Source organism: Diadema antillarum, unplaced genomic scaffold, assembly GCF_040938485.1.
Source record: "Diadema antillarum isolate AM-2024a unplaced genomic scaffold, OU_Dant_1.0 seq00001257_RagTag, whole genome shotgun sequence".
Taxonomy (NCBI): Eukaryota; Metazoa; Echinodermata; class Echinoidea; order Diadematoida; family Diadematidae; genus Diadema; species Diadema antillarum.
In genome coordinates, this window is record NW_027272041.1 from 22128 (window position 1) to 44869 (window position 22742).

At 40.6% G+C, this 22742-nt stretch overlaps 1 protein-coding gene across 1 annotated transcript; it reads left to right on the forward strand.

The window, feature by feature from the left end:
- Window positions 1-14072: 14072 nt before the first annotated feature.
- On the forward strand, window positions 14073-22166 carry LOC139745352 (uncharacterized). The gene is made up of 2 exons (XM_071655747.1): window positions 14073-14589; window positions 19511-22166. Exons 1-2 carry the CDS (start codon window positions 14117-14119, stop codon window positions 20667-20669), a joined length of 1632 nt encoding a protein of 543 aa, XP_071511848.1. The 5' UTR covers window positions 14073-14116; the 3' UTR covers window positions 20670-22166.
- Window positions 22167-22742: the final 576 nt, after the last annotated feature.

Sequence of the window (22742 nt, forward strand, 5' to 3'; positions counted from 1 at the left end):
GTTCTCGTGTCCTGACATAACCTCGCTCTGGATCCATCATCTGGCAGCTCTCAATTACCCTCCTCGGCGTGCCTTCACGTCATGATTGATATAACCGCATCAACTTTCCTAGGGGTGGTATTCTGAACACCGTTTTATCTCTGTTGTAACTTCTGTTGTAACTTCCGTTGTAAGTCTGTGAGTTACAAAACACCGCTAAAACAGTCGTAAATCGGTATTCTGAGAACCGTTTTAAGTCCTGAAAGCCACACCCACCCAAATAATCATATCCAATAGGAAATTTTGTTAGAAGTAGCATCTAAGACGTTTTGACCAATAAGATTTCTCCCTTGGGCAAATGCGCCTTGCTTAACTCTGCGCGTTTTAACAAGCGCTCATTACCTCGCTTGCGCACAAATAGGACAATGGCATGCGCAGGTAAAGAGAGCCAGAGATAACATAAAAGTACAACAGAAGCTTGATCATTATGCCTTCTTTCCAGTTTTGACGTATAGTTGGTGCGGTACGGGGATTCGAAAAGCTATCTCAAATTGAGTCTTTTTATTTGAAATTCTGTTTAAAAAATAAGATATTTGAATCCGAATTTCATGGTTTATGGGGAACTATACGCTTCATAGGTCTTTCCAATGCCTTATTATTATTATTATCATTACTATTATTATTATATTATTATTATAATTATTATTATCATTATTATTACTAATATTATCATTATCATTATTTTGGCACAGGATTGTCCATTAGAGGGATAGGAAATTATCACGCTTATTGTGTTTTGTTAACTATTAATTGTTTGTTAAGGGCACTCACGGCATTCAGAAGAGTAATTGACTTCTTGATATTTGTGAAAATTTAATATCCGATGTCAGCTTTTTCAAATTTCTCGTAGAACAAGCACTTATTTTTTGAAACACCCAAAGGTACTGACAATGAATTCTCATTGGTGAAGATAGTGAGATCACGTAAAAAGAACAAAATGTTTAATATTTTGAAAGAAGAATGATCATATAGAAACGGTACCATAAATAGAGTTAAATGAATTTCACGTTTTTGTGTCCAGTATCAATTAAGTATAATTCAGAGGAAACTTTCTAAAAGAAGGTCTTTTGCATGGTATATAGGAAGTTTTGTATTTATGAGTTTGTGTTTTCGTGCTTGAAACAAACGGCCGACGGTGCCGATAACCTTTCTGTTCATTTGTTTGTGTTTTCATCTATGTGCATATTATGCTACGCGAATGTACTTGCAATGTTACTGTTACCAAATTTTGTATTGTGGAATGAGTTTATATTTTGTCAAACTGCTTTATCTTTTGCCTCTCTGTACATACATTGTTTTTATTTTTTGTATATCTTTTTTATTTTGAACTCGCGTACCACAATGTTGAGTAAATGAATTATCTCACTATCTAACATAAGTTAAACGAAAGTTACAACAGAGTTAACGCACCATCCACCTTGTTTTATCTCAGAAGCATAGATTTGCACGGAGCATGACTTACAACAGAAGATAAAACAGTTTTCAGAATACCGTGTAATCTAGTGGGTGTTCAGGTTTGCGCCCACTGGTACGCGCGTACGCATACCCTAATACAATGGTATGCGCAGGCAAAGAGAGCGCAAGATAAAACACAAGTTACAACACAAGTTTGCTACAACAGACTTACAACAGAGATAAAACGGTCTCAGAATACCACCCCTCTCATAATGGTCAAGTCGAGTGCTATGGTACCTAGGGCCTATAGGCCCTAGACGGGGACTACTAGTCTACTAGACTAGGTGTTAAAAACAACAACAAAACAAACAAGGAAAAGTAGAAATTACGCGGTGCGTAATATATGTCCCCGCCGGAAGTAGCATTTAGTAGCAAAATGTACAATATAGGTAAAAAGATGAAGGTCAAAGGTCAAAGAAGTCAAAGGTCAAAATTCTATGTAGAAGTTTTGAAGCCCTCACCTAGTGCCATCACATAAAGCAAACGGAATCGAAATCGGGTTAGAAATGGCGAAGGAGTAGCATTTTGTAGCCAATGTACAATATAGGTAAAAAAATCAAGGTCAAAGGTCAAAGAAGTCAAAGGTCAAAATTCTGTGTAGAAGTTTTGAAGCCCTCACCTAGTGCCATCACATAAAGCAAACGGAATCGAGATCGGGTTAGAAATGGCGAAGGAGTAGCATTTGGTAGCAAAATGTACAATACAGGTCAAAAATCAAGGTCAAAGGTCAAAGAAGTCAAAGGTCAAAATTCTGTGTAGAAGTTTTGAAGCCCTCACCAAGTGCCATCACATAAAGCAAACGGAATTGAAATCGGGTTACAAATGGCGAAGGAGTAGCATTTTGTAGCAAAATGTACAATATAGGTCAAAAATCAAGGTCAAAGGTCAAAGAAGTCAAAGGTCAAAATTCTGTGTAGAAGTTTTGAAGCCCTCACCTAGTGCCATCACATAAAGCTAACGGAATCAAAATCGGGTTAGAAATGGCGAAGGAGTAGCATTTTGTAGGCAATGTACAATATAGGTCAAAAATCAAGGTCAAAGGTCAAAGAAGTCAAAGGTCAAAATTCTGTGTAGAAGTTTTGAAGCCCTCACCTAGTGCCATCATATAAAGCAAACGGAATCAAAATCGGGTTAGAAATGGCGAAGGAGTAGCATTTTGAAGCAAAATGTACAATATAGGTCAAAGGTCAAGGTCAAAGGTCACAACTGAAATTCTGTATAGAAGTTTCAAAGCTCTCATGTAGTGCTATATCATATAAAGCAAACAGAATCAAAATCGGGTTAGAAATGGCGAAGGAGTAGCATTTTGAACATTTTGATCACACACGGACGCACACACGGACGGACACACGGACACACACACGTACGGAGCCCGTTTCATAGTCCCCTGCTCGAACTCGTTTCGGCGGGGACAACAAACATATGAGACACATTTCATCTTTAGGATTCTAACAACTAAAACAATCTGGGTATCTCTGATAAAATCAAAAATTACATAAACTTGTCATTACTAATACAAAATATTGGGTTTTTTATTTTGGTTACAAAATACAAGGTCACGAAAGTATTATAAAACATGTAATTATCACTTTCACCATTCAGAATATTAATTTGTGATTACCAAATCTAGTGTAACAAAAGGAGAATTAAAGAATTGTTTTTGGGGGGGAGGGGGTACTCAAGGCACTTTACCAACCACTGCAACAACCAACAAATTGCAATCTACAATTAACGCCCTTATATTAAGATTTGTTTTTTCCTTTGGAGAACCGTCAGACTAATGCTAAAAACTCCCATTTCCTTATATTTATTCTTCTTCCTCCATTATCACTTTCTGCACATGGTTACAGCAAGTGGGTAAAACAAACAAACAAACAAACAAGCATGTCAATGTGGAGTTTTCCACGCTTGCGTTTACAAAATATCATTATGGCTGTTGTTGTAAGGGAAATAATAAAACAAAAACGCACATGGACCTTCCTTTCTGAATATTTTTCCACCATATCACTGCAATTGTGACAAGTTTTTTTGTTTTTGTTTTTTGAAAAAAAAAGGAAAAAAGAAAATGCTGTTTTCAGTTGAACCGCATTAGATTCATGCATCCTAGCAGGGTATATCCCTGCATTGGTTCCTGACCAGGTTTGAGGGTCTTACGATGATTTCTGTCGCAAGGAGGCTCTGCTAGCACTAAAGCGAACACATCAACCCACATATTTACAATTGCCCCACATTAAATAACCCTTCTTCTACAATTTGATAAAGTTTCGTACAAATGACATGGGTTTTGAATGTACAGCATGACATTCATGAACCCCACCTAATCAGGGCACCCATAGGTTTATGACCAGATTTTGGGGTCCTAGGATGATTTCTCTCATATGGGGGTGCTGCCAGCACAAAAACGAGCACATGAACCCCCACTTTTTATCATTTTTCTGGAATAAGTAAGCCGCCTTGAATGTACAACGTGTGATTTATGAACGCACCCTGTCAGGGCATCCCTGCATAGGTTCCTGACCAGATTTTGGGGACATATACGATGATATATGTCGCATGGGGCACTGCTAGCACAGAAACGAGCACATGAACCCCCACTTTTTATCATTTTTCTGGAATTAGTAAGCCTTCTTCTATACAATTTGGCCAAGTTTCGTGAAAATGACGTGGGTTTTGAATGTACAGCGTGAGATTTATGAAAGCACCCTGTCAGGGCATCCCTGCATAGGTTTGTGACCCGATTTTGGGGATTTACGATGATATAGGCCTATGTCACATGTGGGTGCTGCTAGCACAAAAACGAGCACATGAACCCCCACTTTTAATCTTTTTTCTGGAATAAGTAAGCCTTCTTCTACAATTTGGTCAAGTTTCGTGAAAATGACATGGGTTTTGAATATACAGCGTGAGATTTATGAACCCACCCTGTCAGGGCATCCCTGCATAGGTTCCTGACCATATTATTGGGACTTAAGATGATATATGTCGCATGGGGGCGCTGCTAGCACAAAAACGAGCACGTGAACCCCCACTTTTTATTGTTTATTTGGAATTAGTAAGCCTTCTTCTACAATTTGATCAAGTTTAGTGAAAATGACATGGGTTTTGAATGTACAGCATAAGTTTTATTAACCTTGTCCTTTAGCTCACCCCTAACAGAAAAATGTCGATGAGAAGGATTAGAGAGATTTCGATGTTTTTCTGCCGCAGAGGGCGCTGCTTGTACACGAATGAGAGTGTAAACCCTAACTTTAAAACCTTTTCCTCGTTTTGGGTACCTTTTTCTGCAATTCTTGCAAATTTGGAGAAAATAACGTGGATTTTGAAAGAATTATGGGGATTTAAGTTTGTCACCGTCATTGCAGATTTTGTTGCCAATCATGGTCTTGATCCTGTAACGCTATCATTTTGGTACAGGACGGCAGATTAGTCATATTCTTCAAAGTCCCGTAGAAGAAAAACAAGCACATGAACCTATGGTTTTATTTACATATATTTGGGCTTCGGATTAAATTTCCTTTTCACACATTGGAAATGTCATATCCAGCTGATTTCAGACAGATACGCTGGTGTCTGTTCTGGTTTTCCTTTGATGAAAATACAATAGTTCATTGGAGGCAATAAAAATTTATGAATTATTAGGTCGACTCTGGACGTAGCTTTATCTTATTATTTGAGGAATCACAATCTTTATGAGTGGATATCTTATGAGTGCTCAATGCCACACACTGAACGGCCAAATCCTGTTGGACACAAGACGACATCCAATCCAGCCCCGTCCTGCCAATCCCGACGAGAAGTCTTGTCCCGAGCGGAGCAGAGAGCCTTAAGAGCAGACGTCCTGTCCCCGCTAAAGCCTTCACTGCGGATGCCAGCTCCCACCCTCCCATCCGAAATACCCCATGTCGAGCCGGGATTTGTAAAAACGGCGGGAAATGTAAAAATCTCGAAAATTGCATCAACGGGAAAAGTATCAACGTCTCGCCGGGAAATGTAAAAACGTTCAATTTTGCAGGGAAATGTAAAAACGCTGCCGGAAAGTAAAAATCATGTACACGTACTTCAACGGTACCGACGGTAGTATACAAGTATGGAGATGAACTCGATGTCTAACAAACTGCTCATGAACCTTTACCGTTTTCATTTTCTTGTAAACCCAACCCCACAACGGACTCTCACCAAACTTGGCAGATGGTATATGTTTATGGGATATGATCTTGTAGCGTTCAAAATAAATGTGAAGGCCACCAGTTGTAGGGTGTCGAAATAAATGTTTTGGAAATGATTAAAAGATGTTGCTCGATCCTTAACAGAAATGTGCTGTTAAGAAGGGTAGATAACCTAATGTAGAGAGCTCGGGAAAGACACAAATAAGGTGAACCGAAGGCGATGAAGTCTGGTAGTGCTCTGTTTTTAGACCCCGTTTACAGTGCGAGGCTTGGCCGCGGCTCGGCCGCTGCCGAGCCCACCTTCATTTCAGTGTAAACGAGCAAAAGGCCAAATGCGAGGCCAAAATTAGCCTTTAAACAAGGCGACTCGCTCTGCGTGCCCCCGTATAGCGCGTTTACCCCCACAAACCTGTTGGCCGGCGAGTGGCTCGCTCCACTCGCCGGCCAACAGGTTTGTGGGGTAAACGCGCTATACGGGGACACGCAGAGCGAGTCGCCTTGTTTAAAGGCTAGGCCAAAATTGGCCTCGCATTTGGCCACGCTCTGGAGGTGGTCTCGGCCGCGGCATTTTCTCAGTGTAAACGCAAACTGGGCCAAATGCGCGGCCAATTTTAGTCTGGCGTCCAAACCCTCTGTCTGTACTATTTCGCTATTTCGCCATTCAGGATAACCCCCTCAACGTCGAAAACTAGTATAGTTTAAGGTGGTTTTGTCCTGCTAAGAATTTTTTCCTTCGGCAAAGGCCTTTGTCCGAACGGCGACTTCGCCACGGAATTCAGCTGGCAAAGAGTCTGAAAACCAGACAATACCAAATTGCGTTTGTTTACAAGCAGAGCGCCACTATACGACAAAAAATTGAAAGGTTTGAATCAAAAGCGCGGCCGAGCCCGGCAGTGTAAACGGACAAAATCGCGGGGCTCGGCCTAGTCCAGATTCTGGACGTTTTTTATCATTACGCATCCACGCGCCGCTCCACAGCTTATCGCGCTATCCCCTCTGTAACCGCTCGGTGCCAACAAACCTGTCCGAAAACAAACAGCTTAACCACCCATGACCACAATTATGTAACCTTTCGAAAGTCAAAAAATATTAACTGGAATATATTTCGTAAAGATCTCATGGAACAAGACTGGAATGAAATTGAAACGTGCCATAATTTAGAGGATGCTGTTCAGAAATGGGAAGAAAAGGTTGTATACTAGTCACCAACAAGCACATGCCTATAAAGACAAAGCATATATATGCGTAACAAATATTCTCCCTGGTTGAATGAATCAATTTTCGAATTGATGAGAGAAAGAGACAAGGTTAAGAAGAAAGCAATTACACAAAATAATGAACAGTTGTGGAAGGAATATCGACGCCTGAGAAATAAAGTTACCAATGTTATAAGGAAAATGAAAAAACAGTATTTCATCAATAAATTGTCTGAATGTTCTGGAAGAAATGAATCCTGGAATGTTCTAAAATCTTTTCTGCCAAATAACGGCACATCGTGTCATCATCTCTCTTGTGATGATGCATACAGTAAAGCCTCCGAATTTAATGAACACTTTGCCAGTGCTGCTATGAATTTGTTAAATGAACATCAGGTTGAGAAAACTGACGTGACCGAAGTAGATATTATTAGAGAATCCGTATGTTATGATAATATGGACACATTTACAGTTGTATCTGAAGCTCAGGTTATGAACGAAATCAACAAACTGAAAAATAAAAAATCGACTGGAATTGATGGTATATCGGTTGAGATTTTGAAAGTATGTGCTGATATATTGAAAAAGTCTATAACGTATTTGATAAATAAATCCATTATTGAAGGAGTTGTCCCAGAGTCTTGGAAAATAGCCAAGATAATTCCGATATACAAAAAAAAGTGATAAGACAAACCCTGATAATTACAGGCCAATTTCCCTGCTGCCTTGTATCTCCAAATTACTCGAGCGCATAGTTTCGTTGCAATTATCACACCATCTTAATGCGAACAATATCTTAACACCGATTCAGTCTGGATTTCAGGGCAAATCATTCCACTGTAACTGCCCTTGTAAAGGTTACTGATGAATGGCTTTTGGCCATGGATGAAGATGAATATACTGGGGCTATATTCGTCGACCTACGGAAAGCGTTTAACACTGTCGATCACAATGTAATGTTAGACAAGTTGTCGAGAATTGGTATAAATGAGGTACACTTCAGTGGTTTAAGAGTTATCTGACGGGCAGGAGGATAGTGACTAAGGTCAACAACGCATTGTCTGATGAAATGTATAACTCATGGCGTGCCCCAGGGCTCTCTTCTTGGCCCTCATACTGTTTTGTGTTTTCATTAATGACCTGCCTCGCATTTTCCAGTCATGTCGTGTTCATCTTTATGCGGATGATACAGTCATTTACTACTCCAACAAAGATGTTAGAGTCTTCGAGTCCATTTTAAACAAAGAAATGCAAGTTTTGGATCAGTGGATGTCACAGAACAAATTATTGATCAATTATTCAAAGACCGTCAGTATGCTTTTTGGTACGAGATTTATGCTCTCAAGGTGTAATTCACTAGATGTAAAAATAAAAAATACTCAGATCCGAAATGTTGAAACGGTAAAATATCTTGGAATTCATATCGACGCTGAGTTGAAATGGAATATTCGTGTCGATAAAATGTGCCAGAAAATCAGTAGACTGATTGGTTTTCTTGGAAAATTAAGACATGTTGTAAATGAATCAAATTTGAATTTGATATATAAATCCGTGATTCTTCCACATTTTGATTACGCAAATGTTATTTGGTATTCCGCTCCACAAGGTTCTCTGTCAGCCCTTCAAAAGCTACAGAATAGAGCGGGTCGTATGATTATGAGAGTAAATCCATATTTTTCGTTTCTACTCAACATATTCATGATATTTTGGGCTGGGAATCTCTTGAATACCGATATAAAAAGAATATGAGTATGATGATTTATAAGATATTGCAGAATTTACTCCCTAATTACATGTCTGATAATATTTCTAGAAGATTTCTTAATTATTCACTTCGTTCAAATCAGAATTTGAATCTTCCAAAGCCAAATTCTAATAACTGTAAAAGGACTTTTTTTCTACAGGGGAATATCAATGTATAATCAATTGCCTAATGAAATTCGCAACGCATCAACTTTAAGATCCTTTCAAATGTTATTATCTGATTATCTAGATAGAGCATTATGGTAAAAAAGAAAGGACTCAATGGAGTACCTAATGTAACAGCCATTTCTTAGGGGGTGGGGGTATTTGAGTCTTGCCTTTTCTTTTGTAAGTTTGTTCTCCTCCTCTTTTTCTTTTCCTTGCTCTGCATATTTTCTCTACCTATCTCTGACTATTATTGACTCTCACTGTACCAGTTTGGTGTATGATTTTCATGATTTTTGTTTCTTATGTTTTGTATATACAGATTATAGTAGTATAGCCCGTCTATATGGCGAAAATTCGACCTTGATTTTTCCGAGAAAATGGGAAAAAATGAGTGTAATAAATATAAAAATAGTATCGCTATGTATTTTGTTGAAAATCAGGTCACGTACTTTGGAGAGGTCAGAGAGCTTAAAGTAATAATGTAGCCTTGAAAATAGGGAGGAGCGGGCAAATCAGAAAGTGAGAAAAAGAAAATTATGAATGTATCGATAAATCTATAGTATTGATGCTGAGTTGATAAAAAATTTGTTTTGACGGGATAAAGCCCGTAGAGCTGCTGGAGGAACGAAAGCAATGTGATGAAGAAATGTGCGGGTACGAAGTGTACACTGATGAGCGCCGGACATATCAGACTGACCGACGGTCAGAGCAGACAGCGAGTGAAACAGTATATCATGACTGGACGAAGTCTACTGTGAAATGCGAGGGTACGAAGTGTACTCTGATGACCGACGGTCAGAGCAGACAGCGAGTGAAACAGTATATCATGAATGGACGACGTCTACTGTGAAATGCGAGGGTACGAAGTGTACTCTGATGATCGATTTGCATATCAGACAGGGAGTGAAACAGAATATGACATGTAGTATGGAGGCTGTGTCGATGAACATTTGTTTTGACGGGATAAAGCCATAACTGTGAGAGGTACTAGGGTAATTAAGACATGTGAGGGTACGAAGTGTACTCTGATAAGGTCAGAAAACTTAGAGTAAAAATATGACATTGAAGAGGACGTAGTTGTACAATAGGAGAGGAAGGAGATGTTTGATAGAAGAGGGATAATTATGCAAGAGTGAGCGAAAAATACTCTGATGAGGTCAGAAAACCGATAGTAAAAATATGTCCTCGAAGAGGAAGGAGTTGTCTGATAGAAGAGGGCTAATATGCAAGAGTGAGCGAAAAGTGCACTGCTGAGGTCAGAAAACTTATGGTAAAAATATAACCTCGAAGCTGTTAAAAATAGAGGAAAACAATGCAAAATAAGCCAATTGTGATGAGCTCTGATACATTTATAAAGAGTGAACATGAACAACATCGATCATTCTACAGGTAAAATCAGTATTGCGATCTTTGTCTTGAACGTGTAGCAGTTTGAGTTAACTGAGAAAATGGCCTCTTACAGTTATTCTGATGCCAGTGCCTATGTGAATGATGAGGGGGATGTTGTTGGTGTTTCCAAGGGACGAGATGAGGACGGTGACAGTTCGGCATCAATGGTGAGTACATTATCGTTTTTTTTTTTCCGATGGATATGTCTAACACAGATGATTTTAGAAAAGTTGATTGTCACAAAATTAAAATACAAATTAAGTATAGTTTATTACGTCTATCACTTAATTACAGTGCCGTAGGGACATACTGCATTATTATGAGTCTACGTTTCAAACGATCCTACGTTTTAGTTATTTCTATTCCTTTCATTGTTATTTTTTTGTAGAATTCCTCCACGAGTGGATATGCTGGAAAGTCAGCGACGTCACCATTTACTTTCGAGGAAGGAGCCATTCCCTTTCACTTGGGTTCAAAACGCTTTGTTGTAGTGAAAATATATCAAGGCACTGTCTACGTGAACATTCGCGATTATTATCAAAATCATCTTGGTAAGATGTGCGCAGCTTTGAGGGGTATAAACCTTACTGTGGAGCAGTGGGAAAAGATGCGTGATGCGATGTTTCCAATTTCGCGTGCGATTAACCAGTTGCAAAAAGAGGCCAAAAAGCAACAACTACAACAACAGCAGAAAAGAAAGAGGGAGAACAGCAACTCCCATTCATATTCTCGCAGCACTTCTTGGCAAGGTCCCGATTATTATCATTAATGGTCTAACAGAACTCGCGCTTCTATTTACCCACCCCCTATAGAATGAATATCCACTATCACTACTTCTACTGCTAATCCTATACTATAATACTCGAAGTTGTTGTTGTTGTCGCGGCCTTATGTATTTCCTGTTTTATTTCGGCGTTGCTGGTTTGTCTATCTCCTCCCGAGCCGTCGGCTCCGGGCAGCTGCGACCCGTGCCGTCGGCCGCAGGAGAGTATCCTACATCGAATGGCGCGGGTTTCGTCCCCTCTCCGCCTCCGTGTCGACGTCGAGGACGAAAAAGAAAAATTAATTAGCAACATGCATAATGCATTTTTGTGCGTGACGAAAGAGCCGAGCGTTTCAATATTCACGGTACCTGCGCTGGCCTCCTGCTTTCTCGATCTTCCATCTTTTAGCTTGCAGAGACACTGGGGGGATACTAAAGATGATGGTGCAGCGAAATCTCTGACATCTTCCGGCGGACGCGCACGCACACACACAATGTACCTCGCAGAACTCTACACACTCTACACTGTGTGTATAGTTCTGTGATGTACCTTTGCCTCCGCCTGTTACGTGTACTGAATGTATTGACGATGGTTACACGAATCTGTGTGTGCGTAATATGGACTACAAGGGCATTTACGTACAGTTCGCCATTATTGGCGTCCCCAAATGAAAACAACGAACGTTGTTATGTAATTGTATTTTGCACAACTGCAGAATACTATATGCAGCTCAGGTACGTCATTTAGTTTGCTCGCCGTTTGCTCTCAAGTCCGATGTCATTTGTACGCAGACTGTTTAGGACGCGGCTAAATATATTTGCCGATCGTACTCTTCCATATCAGATTACACGCGCAGCTGTGTCCATTCGTTTACTGCAGAGCTGCTGTAATCATACATATTCATAAGATGAGCGGACGTAGAGGAAAACTTCGCTTTGCCGACCGCCTATTTTTAAAATTGCAAGTGGAAATAGAATGTGTGGTTCTATGGTCTATCAAACCAAGTTTTGGTGACAAAAAAAGAGGGAGCAAATGAAGACGAATGCAGTGATGTATATGTTCTTCTTTCTTCCATAACATGGGAAAAATATAAAAGAAAAAAAATACGAGGTCGTGAGACCCTACTCCCACGGGTGCCTATTAAACCTGATGACTATGATCTCCCCCTCCCCAAATAATAACAATGATAATAATAATAATAATAATCCTATACTATAATACTCGAAGTTGTTGTTGTTGTCGCGGCCTTATGTATTTCCTGTTTTATTTCGGCGTTGCTGGTTTCTCTATCTCCTCCCGAGCCGTCGGCTCCGGGCAGTTGCGACCGGTGCCGTCGGCCGCAGGAGAGTATCCTACATCGAATGGCGCGGGTTTCGTCCCCTCTCCGCCTCCGTGTCGACGTCGAGGACGAAAAAGAAAAATTAATTAGCTACATGCATAATGCATTTTTGTGCGTGACGAAAGAGCCGAGCGTTTCAATATTCACGGAACCTGCGCTGGCCTCCTGCTTTCTCGATCTTCCATCTTTTAGCTTGCAGAGACACTGGGGGATACTAAAGATGATGGTGCAGCGAAATCTCTGATATCTTCCGGCGGACGCGCACGCACACACACAATGTACCTCGCAGAACTCTATACACACTCTACACTGTGTGTATATAGTTCTGTGATGTACCTTTGCCTCCGCCTGTTACGTGTACTGAATGTATAGACGATGGTTACACGAATCTGTGTGTGCGTGATATGGACTACAAGGGCATTTACGTACAGTTCGCCATTATTGGCGTCCCCAGATGAAAACAACGAACGTTGGTTATGTAATTGTATTTTGCACAACTGCAGAATACTATATGCAGCTCAGGTACGTCATTTAGTTTGCTCGCCGTTTGCTCTCAAGTCCGGTGTCATTGTACGCAGACTGTTTAGGACGCGGCTAAATATATTTGCCGATCGTACCCTTACATATCAGATTACACGCGCAGCTGTGTCCATTCGTTTACTGCAGAGCTGCTGTAATCATACATATTCATAAGATGAGCGGACGTAGAGGAAAACCTCGCTTTGCCGACCGCCTATTTTTAAAATTGCAAGTGGAAATAGAATGTGTGGTTCTATGGTCTATCAAACCAAGTTTTGGTGACAAAAAAAAGAGGGAGCAAATGAAGACGAATGCAGTGATGTAGACTCTATATATTCTTCTTTCTTCCATAACATGGGAAAAATATTAAAGAAAAAAAAAACGAGGTCGTGAGAACCTACTCACACGGGTGCCTATATAAACCTGATGACTATGATCTCCCCCTCCCCAAATAATAACAATGATAATAATAATAATAATAATAATGATAATAATAATAATAATAACAACAACAATAAGGATAATGATAATAATAATATAATAATAACTATAATAGGAGCAATAATTGTAGGCCTAATATTGATTATGATAATGTACAGTCTGAAGCAGATGTAGTTCTATATGATATATCAAGCCAAGTTTTGGTGATTAAAAACAAGAGGGAGCAAAATTATGAAGACGAAAATATCTTATTTTTCTCTCATAACGTGGGGAAAAGAAACATGAAAAAAAAAAAACACAAAACAAACCGAGGCCTTGAAACCAGTCGTGGATTCCCGCGGGTGCCCGCGTGGATGCAAGAGCAGGGGGTAATCAAAGTCATAGTGTTAATATCTTCCCGTTTTGACGGGAACAACCTGTGGGCAGAACTTTCGGGGAATCTCATTTGCGTTTTTGGTAATTTTTCCCTGAATGTTTTTGTTTTTTGCCCTGCGGAGGTGGAAATGTGTGTGTGCGTGACGGGGGGGGGAGGGGTGAGGGGCAACAAGACAACTGTTGGACTTCAACGGGTGCAAATAACCCCTCGAAACTGAGTTCTATAATAAAAGCAAGTAGTGGCGGGAATGATCCCTACCAATGGACCGGATCGCCGGGCATATACTACAAAAATGTATTATAAAATTTCTGGGAAGGGTAGTCATTTAGAAGACAGCACAATTAACGAAAGAATGATAAGACTTTTCTTTTTATTTCTTCAATAAAAATGTGCAAAATAGTATTATGAGAAAAAAAAATAAAACCCCCAGACCCGTGGATTTCCACGGGTGCTGCTAGTAATAATAATAATAATAATAATTTTTTCGATAGGTCAAAGCTGAACTTACCCACCACAAGGAAATGAGAAGCATAAAACCATTGCCCGCTGCCAAACACGTGTCGGTAGATGAGATTCGGGAGATGGTGACATCGAAGAGGGCCAGTGAGACGAGCGGAAAGGACGAGAAGGAGATGGGAGCAGATCAGGACGGCGAGAAAAGGAGGGAGAGATCAAACCTGATTGATATTCCCAATGATATCCACTGCATCACCCGTACGACCTATGCCGGACCGTTCATCACAGCCACCAAAGTGATCATGAAAAAGATCAACGAACTTGTACTGGAGAAATGCTACGGTTGTCATACGAATCATCCTAGTCAGAAACACCACGAGTGTCTGTGGTTAGACTGGGAAGCGAAGATAGACACATACATGGATTCAGCAATATCGCAACTGACGGAGTCGGAGTTCATAGAGAACTTGGACGCCGTGTACGACATGGACAATTTGTGGGAGGATGAACGTTTGATAGTCCTGTGCGAGGCTGTGGAGTTTTATCACTTTTAGTTGCGTACACCAGAGGTGGTGGAAGAACTATCGCAATACATAAAGTTACACTGCTAGTCACTTTTGGCACGAGTGTATGATAATGTTACATTATCGCGATGCACTATGCATTGAATAACAACAATAATTCAATTGCCTATCTGATCTGTCAATAACGCATTAAAATTGAAGCCGAGCAATCCAATGGGATCGAATATGAAGAAGAACTACAGTCTCGACGTGTCATACTGTTAGTATTTTCTCGTCACATTAAAGGTTGAAAGAAAGAAAGACAGAGAGGGGGAGAGAGAGAGAGAGAGAGAGAGGAGGGGAGGTAGAGAATGAGATTTTGTCTTTTGTTAAAAATTGCACTGATATATACAATATACATTGAATATATATATATATATATATATATATATATATGTTTGCATGTACGAGTGTTCGGTGTGATACGTTCAACTGATTAACCAAACGGGATCTTGTGTGAGACCCTATTACACACACACACACACACACACACACACACTCAAATAATGATTGATAGAGAGAGAGAGAGAGATATGAGGGGGAGGAACAGAGATTTAACTAATATATATATATATATATATATATATATATATTGCTTGCATGTACGAGTGTACAGTGTGATACATTTAACTAATTATCCAAAAGGGATCTTGTGGACATGCCATCCTATTACAAACACACACACACACACACATACACGCAACCCTGAAAAATTATAAAGTACGATAGCCCAGGGACATCGTCCTTTGCTCCTTCGAAAATACAAAGTTCAAACGTCTCAGAGTGCACAAACAAGTTTTAAAAATAAGGGTACTTCAGTAAGGTGACCGGTGGATATCTCTTTGTCTTTCTTGAAAAACACAGCCCTCAAAAAAAAATTATAAAGTACGATAGCCCATGGACATCGTCCTTTGCTTCTTCGAAATACGAAATTCAATCGTCTCAGAGTGAATAAACAAGTTTTAAAAATAAGGGTACTTCAGCAAGGTGACCGGCGGATGTCTTTATGTTTTTCTTGAAAAAAAAACATCTAAAGTACATTAGCCCATGGATAGCGTCCTTTGTTTCTTCGTCGAAATACAGAGTTCATACGTCTCAGATTGAACAAACAAGTTTTAAAAATAAGTGTACTATAGTAAGATGATCGGTGGACGTTCCTTTTCCTTTTTTAAAACACAGCCCTAAAAAAAAAAGTTTACGCAATATGATGTAAGAAGCTAGTACCATAATCACTGTACATAAAGCCCCTTGCTCTGACCAGTATAAATATAACTTGCGAGAACTGGAATACAACCGTTCGAAAAAAAAATGGACAGTCAAAGCAGTGACGGAGCTGTCGCCCCACCACCACCACCGCCACCACCACCACCGCCACCTCAGAAGGGGGGGAAAAACGCACCCCCCAAGAAAGAGAAAAAGAAGAAGGAGAAGAAGCCAGACCATATCCCCGCGGGGACTATGGCCTTTTCCTTACCCCCGGGAGTCCAAATACCAATGTTCCAAGGACTGCCCCGCAATGGGGATGGTGACATCATCATCCCCTTAGAGCGCTAATGGCAGTTCAAACACCAGATGAAGAAGATTACATTTGGTAACTCTTCTTCTTCATCACACACCACGTGAGTATACCCTTACCTGTGTTTTTTTTTCCTAGAACCGTGTACTATTTTTGTACCTTGCATGTTCACTCGAATATAAATTGACAGTCCGTGTTCTGACGTATCATCATTATCATTCTAGCAGCATGGATTCCAATACATTTAACGAGAGACTGGCAATATGCAATTCGCTTGACGATTTGAATGCATTGTTAATGGAATATGAACAGTACCAGGGTAAGTGTCATACGTTCATTCACCCCTACAAGAAATGTATGGTTTCTTGCGTGTTTGTGTCTGTATCTTTGTGTTTTGCCAGTCAGTCTCTATTTTTTTTTTATCTTTGTTTTTTCCTTCTTTTTTACCTTCACATATAGACCAACGTCTGCCACCAACACCACCACCACCATCACCATCACAACTCACATCACCCCTAGCGACCGAAGCCGGCCCCCGGACCAGCCAAACACATTTTCCACCGCTTTCCACCGAACCACCACTACCTGACATCTCTGCTGCTCCTGCCCAGCAAGGCGGCACCAACACCACCGCGGAGGAGGAGGAAAAGGAGGAGGAGGAGCAGGAGGAGCAGGAGGAGGAGGAGGAGGAAGCAGATACACCCAACACTTCTCACGAGTCGCCATCTCCCTCATACTTTCTTCGACGAGTGAGTCAAAGAACCAATAAGAAATTCAAAGCCAATGTTGTTGATTACACCGTCTCTTTTCCTACTCATAACGAACTGACACCACTGATAGATGCCTTGCCGCGTGCCAGTAGTTTGTTTCAACGTATAGTAGATGATATGATGAGAGATGCTAGTGATCACGACATGATTCGACTCGTTTTTAATACTCCCAAGTTAGACAAGCCCGTAAGTCTTCCTTTTGTGAGAAAAGATCAGCTAAGTCACGATGTGTTCATGCAAAAGTTAGAGGCAACCTTACAGTCCCATGAAGAAATAACCTTGGACGAAACGGTAGCTTTCAACGTGATACATATGGAAATGCCAGTAGGTGGTAAGAGGGATAGGAGAAAATGTTCGGATTACGATGAACTACTGAAAACCATGCGATGTGTGTTGCGCATTAATAATACTGACAATGATAGAATGTGTTGTGCAAGAGCGATCGTGACCATGATAGCCAAAATTGAAAATCACCCCCAAAAGCGATCTATTCAACGAGGTACTAGATTACAAAGACAAATGGCTAGACAGCTGCACGAAGCTGCTGGTATACCCATCGAACAGTTGTGTGGTATTCCGGAAATTAAATGTTTCGAACAAACTCCCATGATGACCAATTACAGAGTAGTGGTTGTTTCCAGAAGAGCCTGTAACTACATCACCTATATTGGTCCCGAAGATAGAGATCATACGATTTATCTTCTGCAGACAGACGATCACTATGATTTGATCACCTCCATGAAAGCCTTTTTGAACAAAAGCTACTATTGCGAGAAGTGTATGAAAGGCTACGATCACAGGCGCGAACACTCTTGCCAACGCATTTGCAAATTGTGTTACGGTTCGACTTGTCCCGCAGTTAGCCGAGCGGACGAATATGTAGAATGTCACAAATGTAATCGTAGATTTAAGAACGCTACTTGTTTGAAAAATCATGTCCAAAATAAAGTGTGCGAGACCATGTACAGGTGTGTGACGTGTGACAGAAATGTCAGCGTGGAACTCTTAAAAAAACACAAGCGTGAGCATGACTGCACCAAGAAATTTTGCAAACACTGTCAGGGCTTTTTTCCGTTCAATCATCAGTGTTATGTCTCACCCGAACCCCTCGAGAAAAATAAACAAAAAAGTTATATATTTTTTGATTTCGAGTGCACTCAAGAGAGCGGGATACACGTGCCCAATTACTGCGTGGCCCAAATTACCTGTTTTGAATGTCGTGACCAAGCTATCGACACTCCTTGTACGCATTGTGGAGAAAAGAGACAATTCATTTTCAAAGGACCCACGACTGGCGATGATTTTTGTAAATGGTTGATAGACGAGCATTCCAACGTCATAGCAGTGGCCCACAATATGAAAGGGTATGATGGGATGTTTGTTCTTGATTATCTCTATCGCAATTGCATCATTCCCAAGATGATTTTGAACGGTGCAAAGATCATGAGCATTGATATCTCCTTGAATGACATCAAGATCATCGACTCCCTCAATTTCTTACCAATGCCTCTGGCGAACATGCCCAAAACTTTCGGTATTGAAGAACTGCAAAAGGGATACTTTCCTCACTTTTTTAACACGACCAAAAACCAGGCGTACACGGGTCCCCTACCCGATGTCAAATATTATGGTCCCGATAGTATGTCTTGCGCCAAAAGGCAAGAATTTTTGAAATGGTACGAGAGCGAGAAGTCCAAGAACAAGGAATTCATCATGGCAGAACAATTACACGCATATTGCGTCAGCGATGTCGACATCCTGCGCAAATGTTGTATGCGCTTTCAGGACCTATTTTTTCAAGCTACCAACGGTGTCATCCCCTTTGAGAAAAGCATTACCATCTCCTCGGCCTGTCACTATGTGTACAGGAGAAATTTTCTCAACGAGAATACCATTGCTGTTCTTCCCCCTAAAGGCTATAATCTCCGTTACAAACACTCTAAAGTCTCAATAGAATGGCTAACTTACATGAGTGAGAAAGAGAATGCATACATACGTCATGCGAGGAATGAAGGGGAGGTAACGGTGGGTAGATACAGGGTAGATGGTTTTTGCGAAAGCAACAAAACTATCTATGAGTTCTACGGGTGCAAATATCATGGATGTCCCAAGTGTTACCAATTTGATACGCCTAGTCCAGATTATGAAGATAGGATTATGGGTGAATTATTTCTAGACACTGGCTAGAGAAGCGTGCATTGTACAAATTATGAAGGAGTATCATGTGGTCACTATGTGGGAATGCGATTGGCAGAGAATGAAAGACGAAAATCAGGTACCGCCCCACATCAAAACACTGACCGGTATCGATGACTATGTACCACTTGACCCAAGAGAGGCTTTCATGGGAGGTAGAACCAATGCTACTTGTCTTTTGTACGATTGCAATGAACACGAAAAAATCAAGTATGTGGACTTCACCTCTCTATATCCATGGGTGAATAAGTATGGTGTATACCCCTTAGGACATCCCGAGGTAATTACGAGCAATTTCAAACCTGTTTCCAACTATTTTGGTCTTATCCGATGTAAAATACTTCCTCCAATTGACCTCTTTCATCCTGTTCTACCTAGTAAGATCAATGGTAAATTAATGTTTCCATTGTGTAGAACATGCGCTGGAGATTACAATCAGCAAACCTGCCAACATTCTGACGAAGAGAGGATGTTGCACGGTACTTGGGTTTCTATCGAACTGAATGAAGCCATAAGGAAGGGTTATGAAGTTAGCTCGATCGAATCTGTCTGGCATTTCCCCCGTAGAACGCAATATCAGAAATGCGAGGAAGAGGAGGAGGAGGAGGAGGCAGAAGAAGAAAGAGAGGTCTGGGTTGGGAAGCCACGCGACGAATCAAAAACTGGTTTATTCCGGTATTACGTAGATCAATTTTTGAAAATTAAACAGGAGTCCTCGGGGTGGCCAGATTGGTGTAAGTCAGAAGCCGATCGAGATAAATATATCGCGGATTATCTTCGTCACGAAGGTATAGCGTTAGATAAAGAAAACATCAAGAGAAATGAAGGCATGCGCGCGCTGGCGAAATTACAATTATGTTCATTTTGGGGTAGGTGGGGTATGAGAAATAACTTGACCAAAATAGAGATAACTCAGGATCCTGCAGTATTATACGAGTTTCTCACAGCGGATGACAAGCAAATATTAGATTTAAACTTCGTTTCTGACGAATTGGTAGAAATAAGATGGCAAGTGGCGGAGGAATTTGAGGAACTATCTAAACAATCTAACGTGGTCATAGCTGCCTTCACTACCGCTCAGGCCAGGCTTAAGTTGTTTCATATCTTAGATCGTCTAGGAGATAGGGTGCTCTATTATGACACGGATAGCATCATTTATGTCGAAAGAGGACATATTCCCGACGAATGGTCGCCTCCCTTGGGATATTACCTCGGTGATCTTACTGATGAATTGGATGGTCGTTATATTGTGACTTTTGTGGCAGGGGGGCCAAAATCTTACGCTTATCAATTGAACGATGGTAGTACTGTGTGCAAAATCAGAGGGATCACTCTAAATTACAAAAATTCCCAAGTCCTGAATTACAATGTCTTGAATCGCATGGTGAAAAAATTGAATACCAAAGAAACTTACAAAGTAACGGTCACCGATAATCATCACATCACGAGAGATATCAAAAGACAGCGCATTTTGTCTAAACCACTCAGCAAAGACTACCGCATTGTTTACGACAAGAGAGTCATTCAAGACAACCTGTTTACCGTGCCATACGGATGGGTTCCCCACGAATAATAATATAAATCATACCTCTTAACAACAAGAAAGACCATTTCGGCGTATGCCTCTCAAGAATGATGAACGTGTCTGATTCTCGCGCACGGGTGAACGAGGGGGAGGAGCAGGTAATAGGGGAAGTGGAGTATCCGGTAGAACTCACGGAACGTGACATTTTGACAGTTAAGCGAAATATGCCTTGGAAATCAGTTTTTCTATCTGCTTTCCTAACCCTTCTTTTTGTAGTCACCTTTAGTTTAACTTATCATTCGGAAGAAAAAATCTTAAAACTCCTCCAAAATGGTGTAATTCCAGATACTGACCTCTTTAAGCCTTTACGTTCATTCTTTTTCAACGCATCCAACATCCTGGTTTAGCTATTAAGACGCAACACTAAATAATGTCCATCTCATCAGAGTATAAAATAGACTGCGATGACACTAAACCGCGTTAGTTCAGACGCGATTTCTCGAAAGAAGAGGGGAAAAAACACTGTCATTGTCATGTCGTTAAAATTCATTCATCCATTTACCTGCATAGTGGCAGGACCCACGGGGAGTGGTAAGACAGTATTTGTCCGGAAAATTCTAAACTCTCACCGCGAGATGATCGATCCGCCTCCAGAAAAGATAATATGGTGTTACGGGGTTTATCAAAAAGCTTACGAAGAGATGATGCGAGAAATGCCTTTTGTACAGTTAATAGAAGGCATACCGGGCAATCTGGACGAGCTGATAGATCCTACATTTTGTAATCTTATTATCATAGATGATTTAATGTCGGAATGCGGTAATGACGCGCGAATCACCAATTTGTTCACTCGCGGTTCTCATCATCGCAACCTCTCCGTCATATTCATAGTACAAAATCTTTTTCACCAGGCCAAAGAACTCAGAACCATCAGTTTAAACAGTCATTATCTGATTGTGTTTAAGAACCCCAGAGATAAATTGCAAATTGCTCATCTAGGTAAACAACTATACCCGGGGCGTGGCAAATACTTGCAAGAAGCGTACCAAGATGCCACTCGTTATCCTTATGGATATTTGTTGATTGATCTAAAGCCCGAAACGCAGGAAGAGTATAGATTACGTAGTAAGATATTTCCTCCCGATTTGACCGTTGTGTACGTTTGTAAAACGTAAGATCAGAGAATTACTCTCTTTTGTGCATCACGATAATACGTGGGGGTTGATAGTGACTGGCAGGTAGCCATAAAATAGACGTTTGTAGCATTTTTGCGTCACTCTTTCAATATGTCTCGCAGATTAAAGAACCACTTGCCGGAGCTGCAAGTCTTGAATAAATGTAATTCTAAACAGAGAAAGGCTCTTTTAGAATACGCCAACAAAGATCTCATTTTATGTCTATCCGAATGTTGCGCAAACTGCTTAAAAGGTAACGTTCAATTAACTAAGAGTCAGAAGAAGGCATTATCGCGGCACAAGAAAGAGCTGCGCTTCGTAGGTAACAAACGCAATGATTATAAAGCTCGAAAATCAATGTTAGTTCAGAGAGGAGGTTTTCTAACATCTCTGCTGGGACCTATTTTGTCAATGTTATTAAAATGATGTATTTTCTAATCAAAGTGATACTAATAGATTAAGTTTAAGGTGTCGAACGAGTGTATGATTGTCAGAATCGATTATCTTTGTCAAACTTGTTGGTACTTGTCATGGCTAATAGTAGTAGTAGTATGCAAAACACCAAGAAAATGGTATTGGTGCCTCACGATTTTGCTAGTTCTTTGCAAAAAGTATCTCCACAGCGTGAAACACCCACGGGTAAAGCTCTGTCTATATTGGACGAGTCTATTCGTGATGTGCTAGAAAATCACGCCTTATCGGATAGAGAAAAATTGCAAAGATACAATGACATCTTGTATAGATACTTGCAATTGCAAAAGCAAAACAGTCGGAAGAAGCCGATCGAAGTGCTCTTAGGAGAGCGACACGCAGATACCCATGATCCGACATCTACAAAAGCACAGTCCGACGAATTGTCTGACCATCAATACGCTACCTTGAAGGAGGATGTGTTAAAGATTTTACCCCCCTCGGTAAAACATCGAGGGAGTTTGTTATTAGATCA

Coding starts and splice junctions, on each gene's coding strand:
- LOC139745352 (XM_071655747.1), top strand. CDS start 14,117: ATGAGAAGCATAAAACCATTGCCCGCTGCCAAACACGTGTCGGTAGAT. Junction 14,590..19,510: donor GTCCTGTGCGAGGCTGTGGA/GTTTTATCACTT, acceptor TCCATTGTGTAG/AACATGCGCTGGAGATTACA.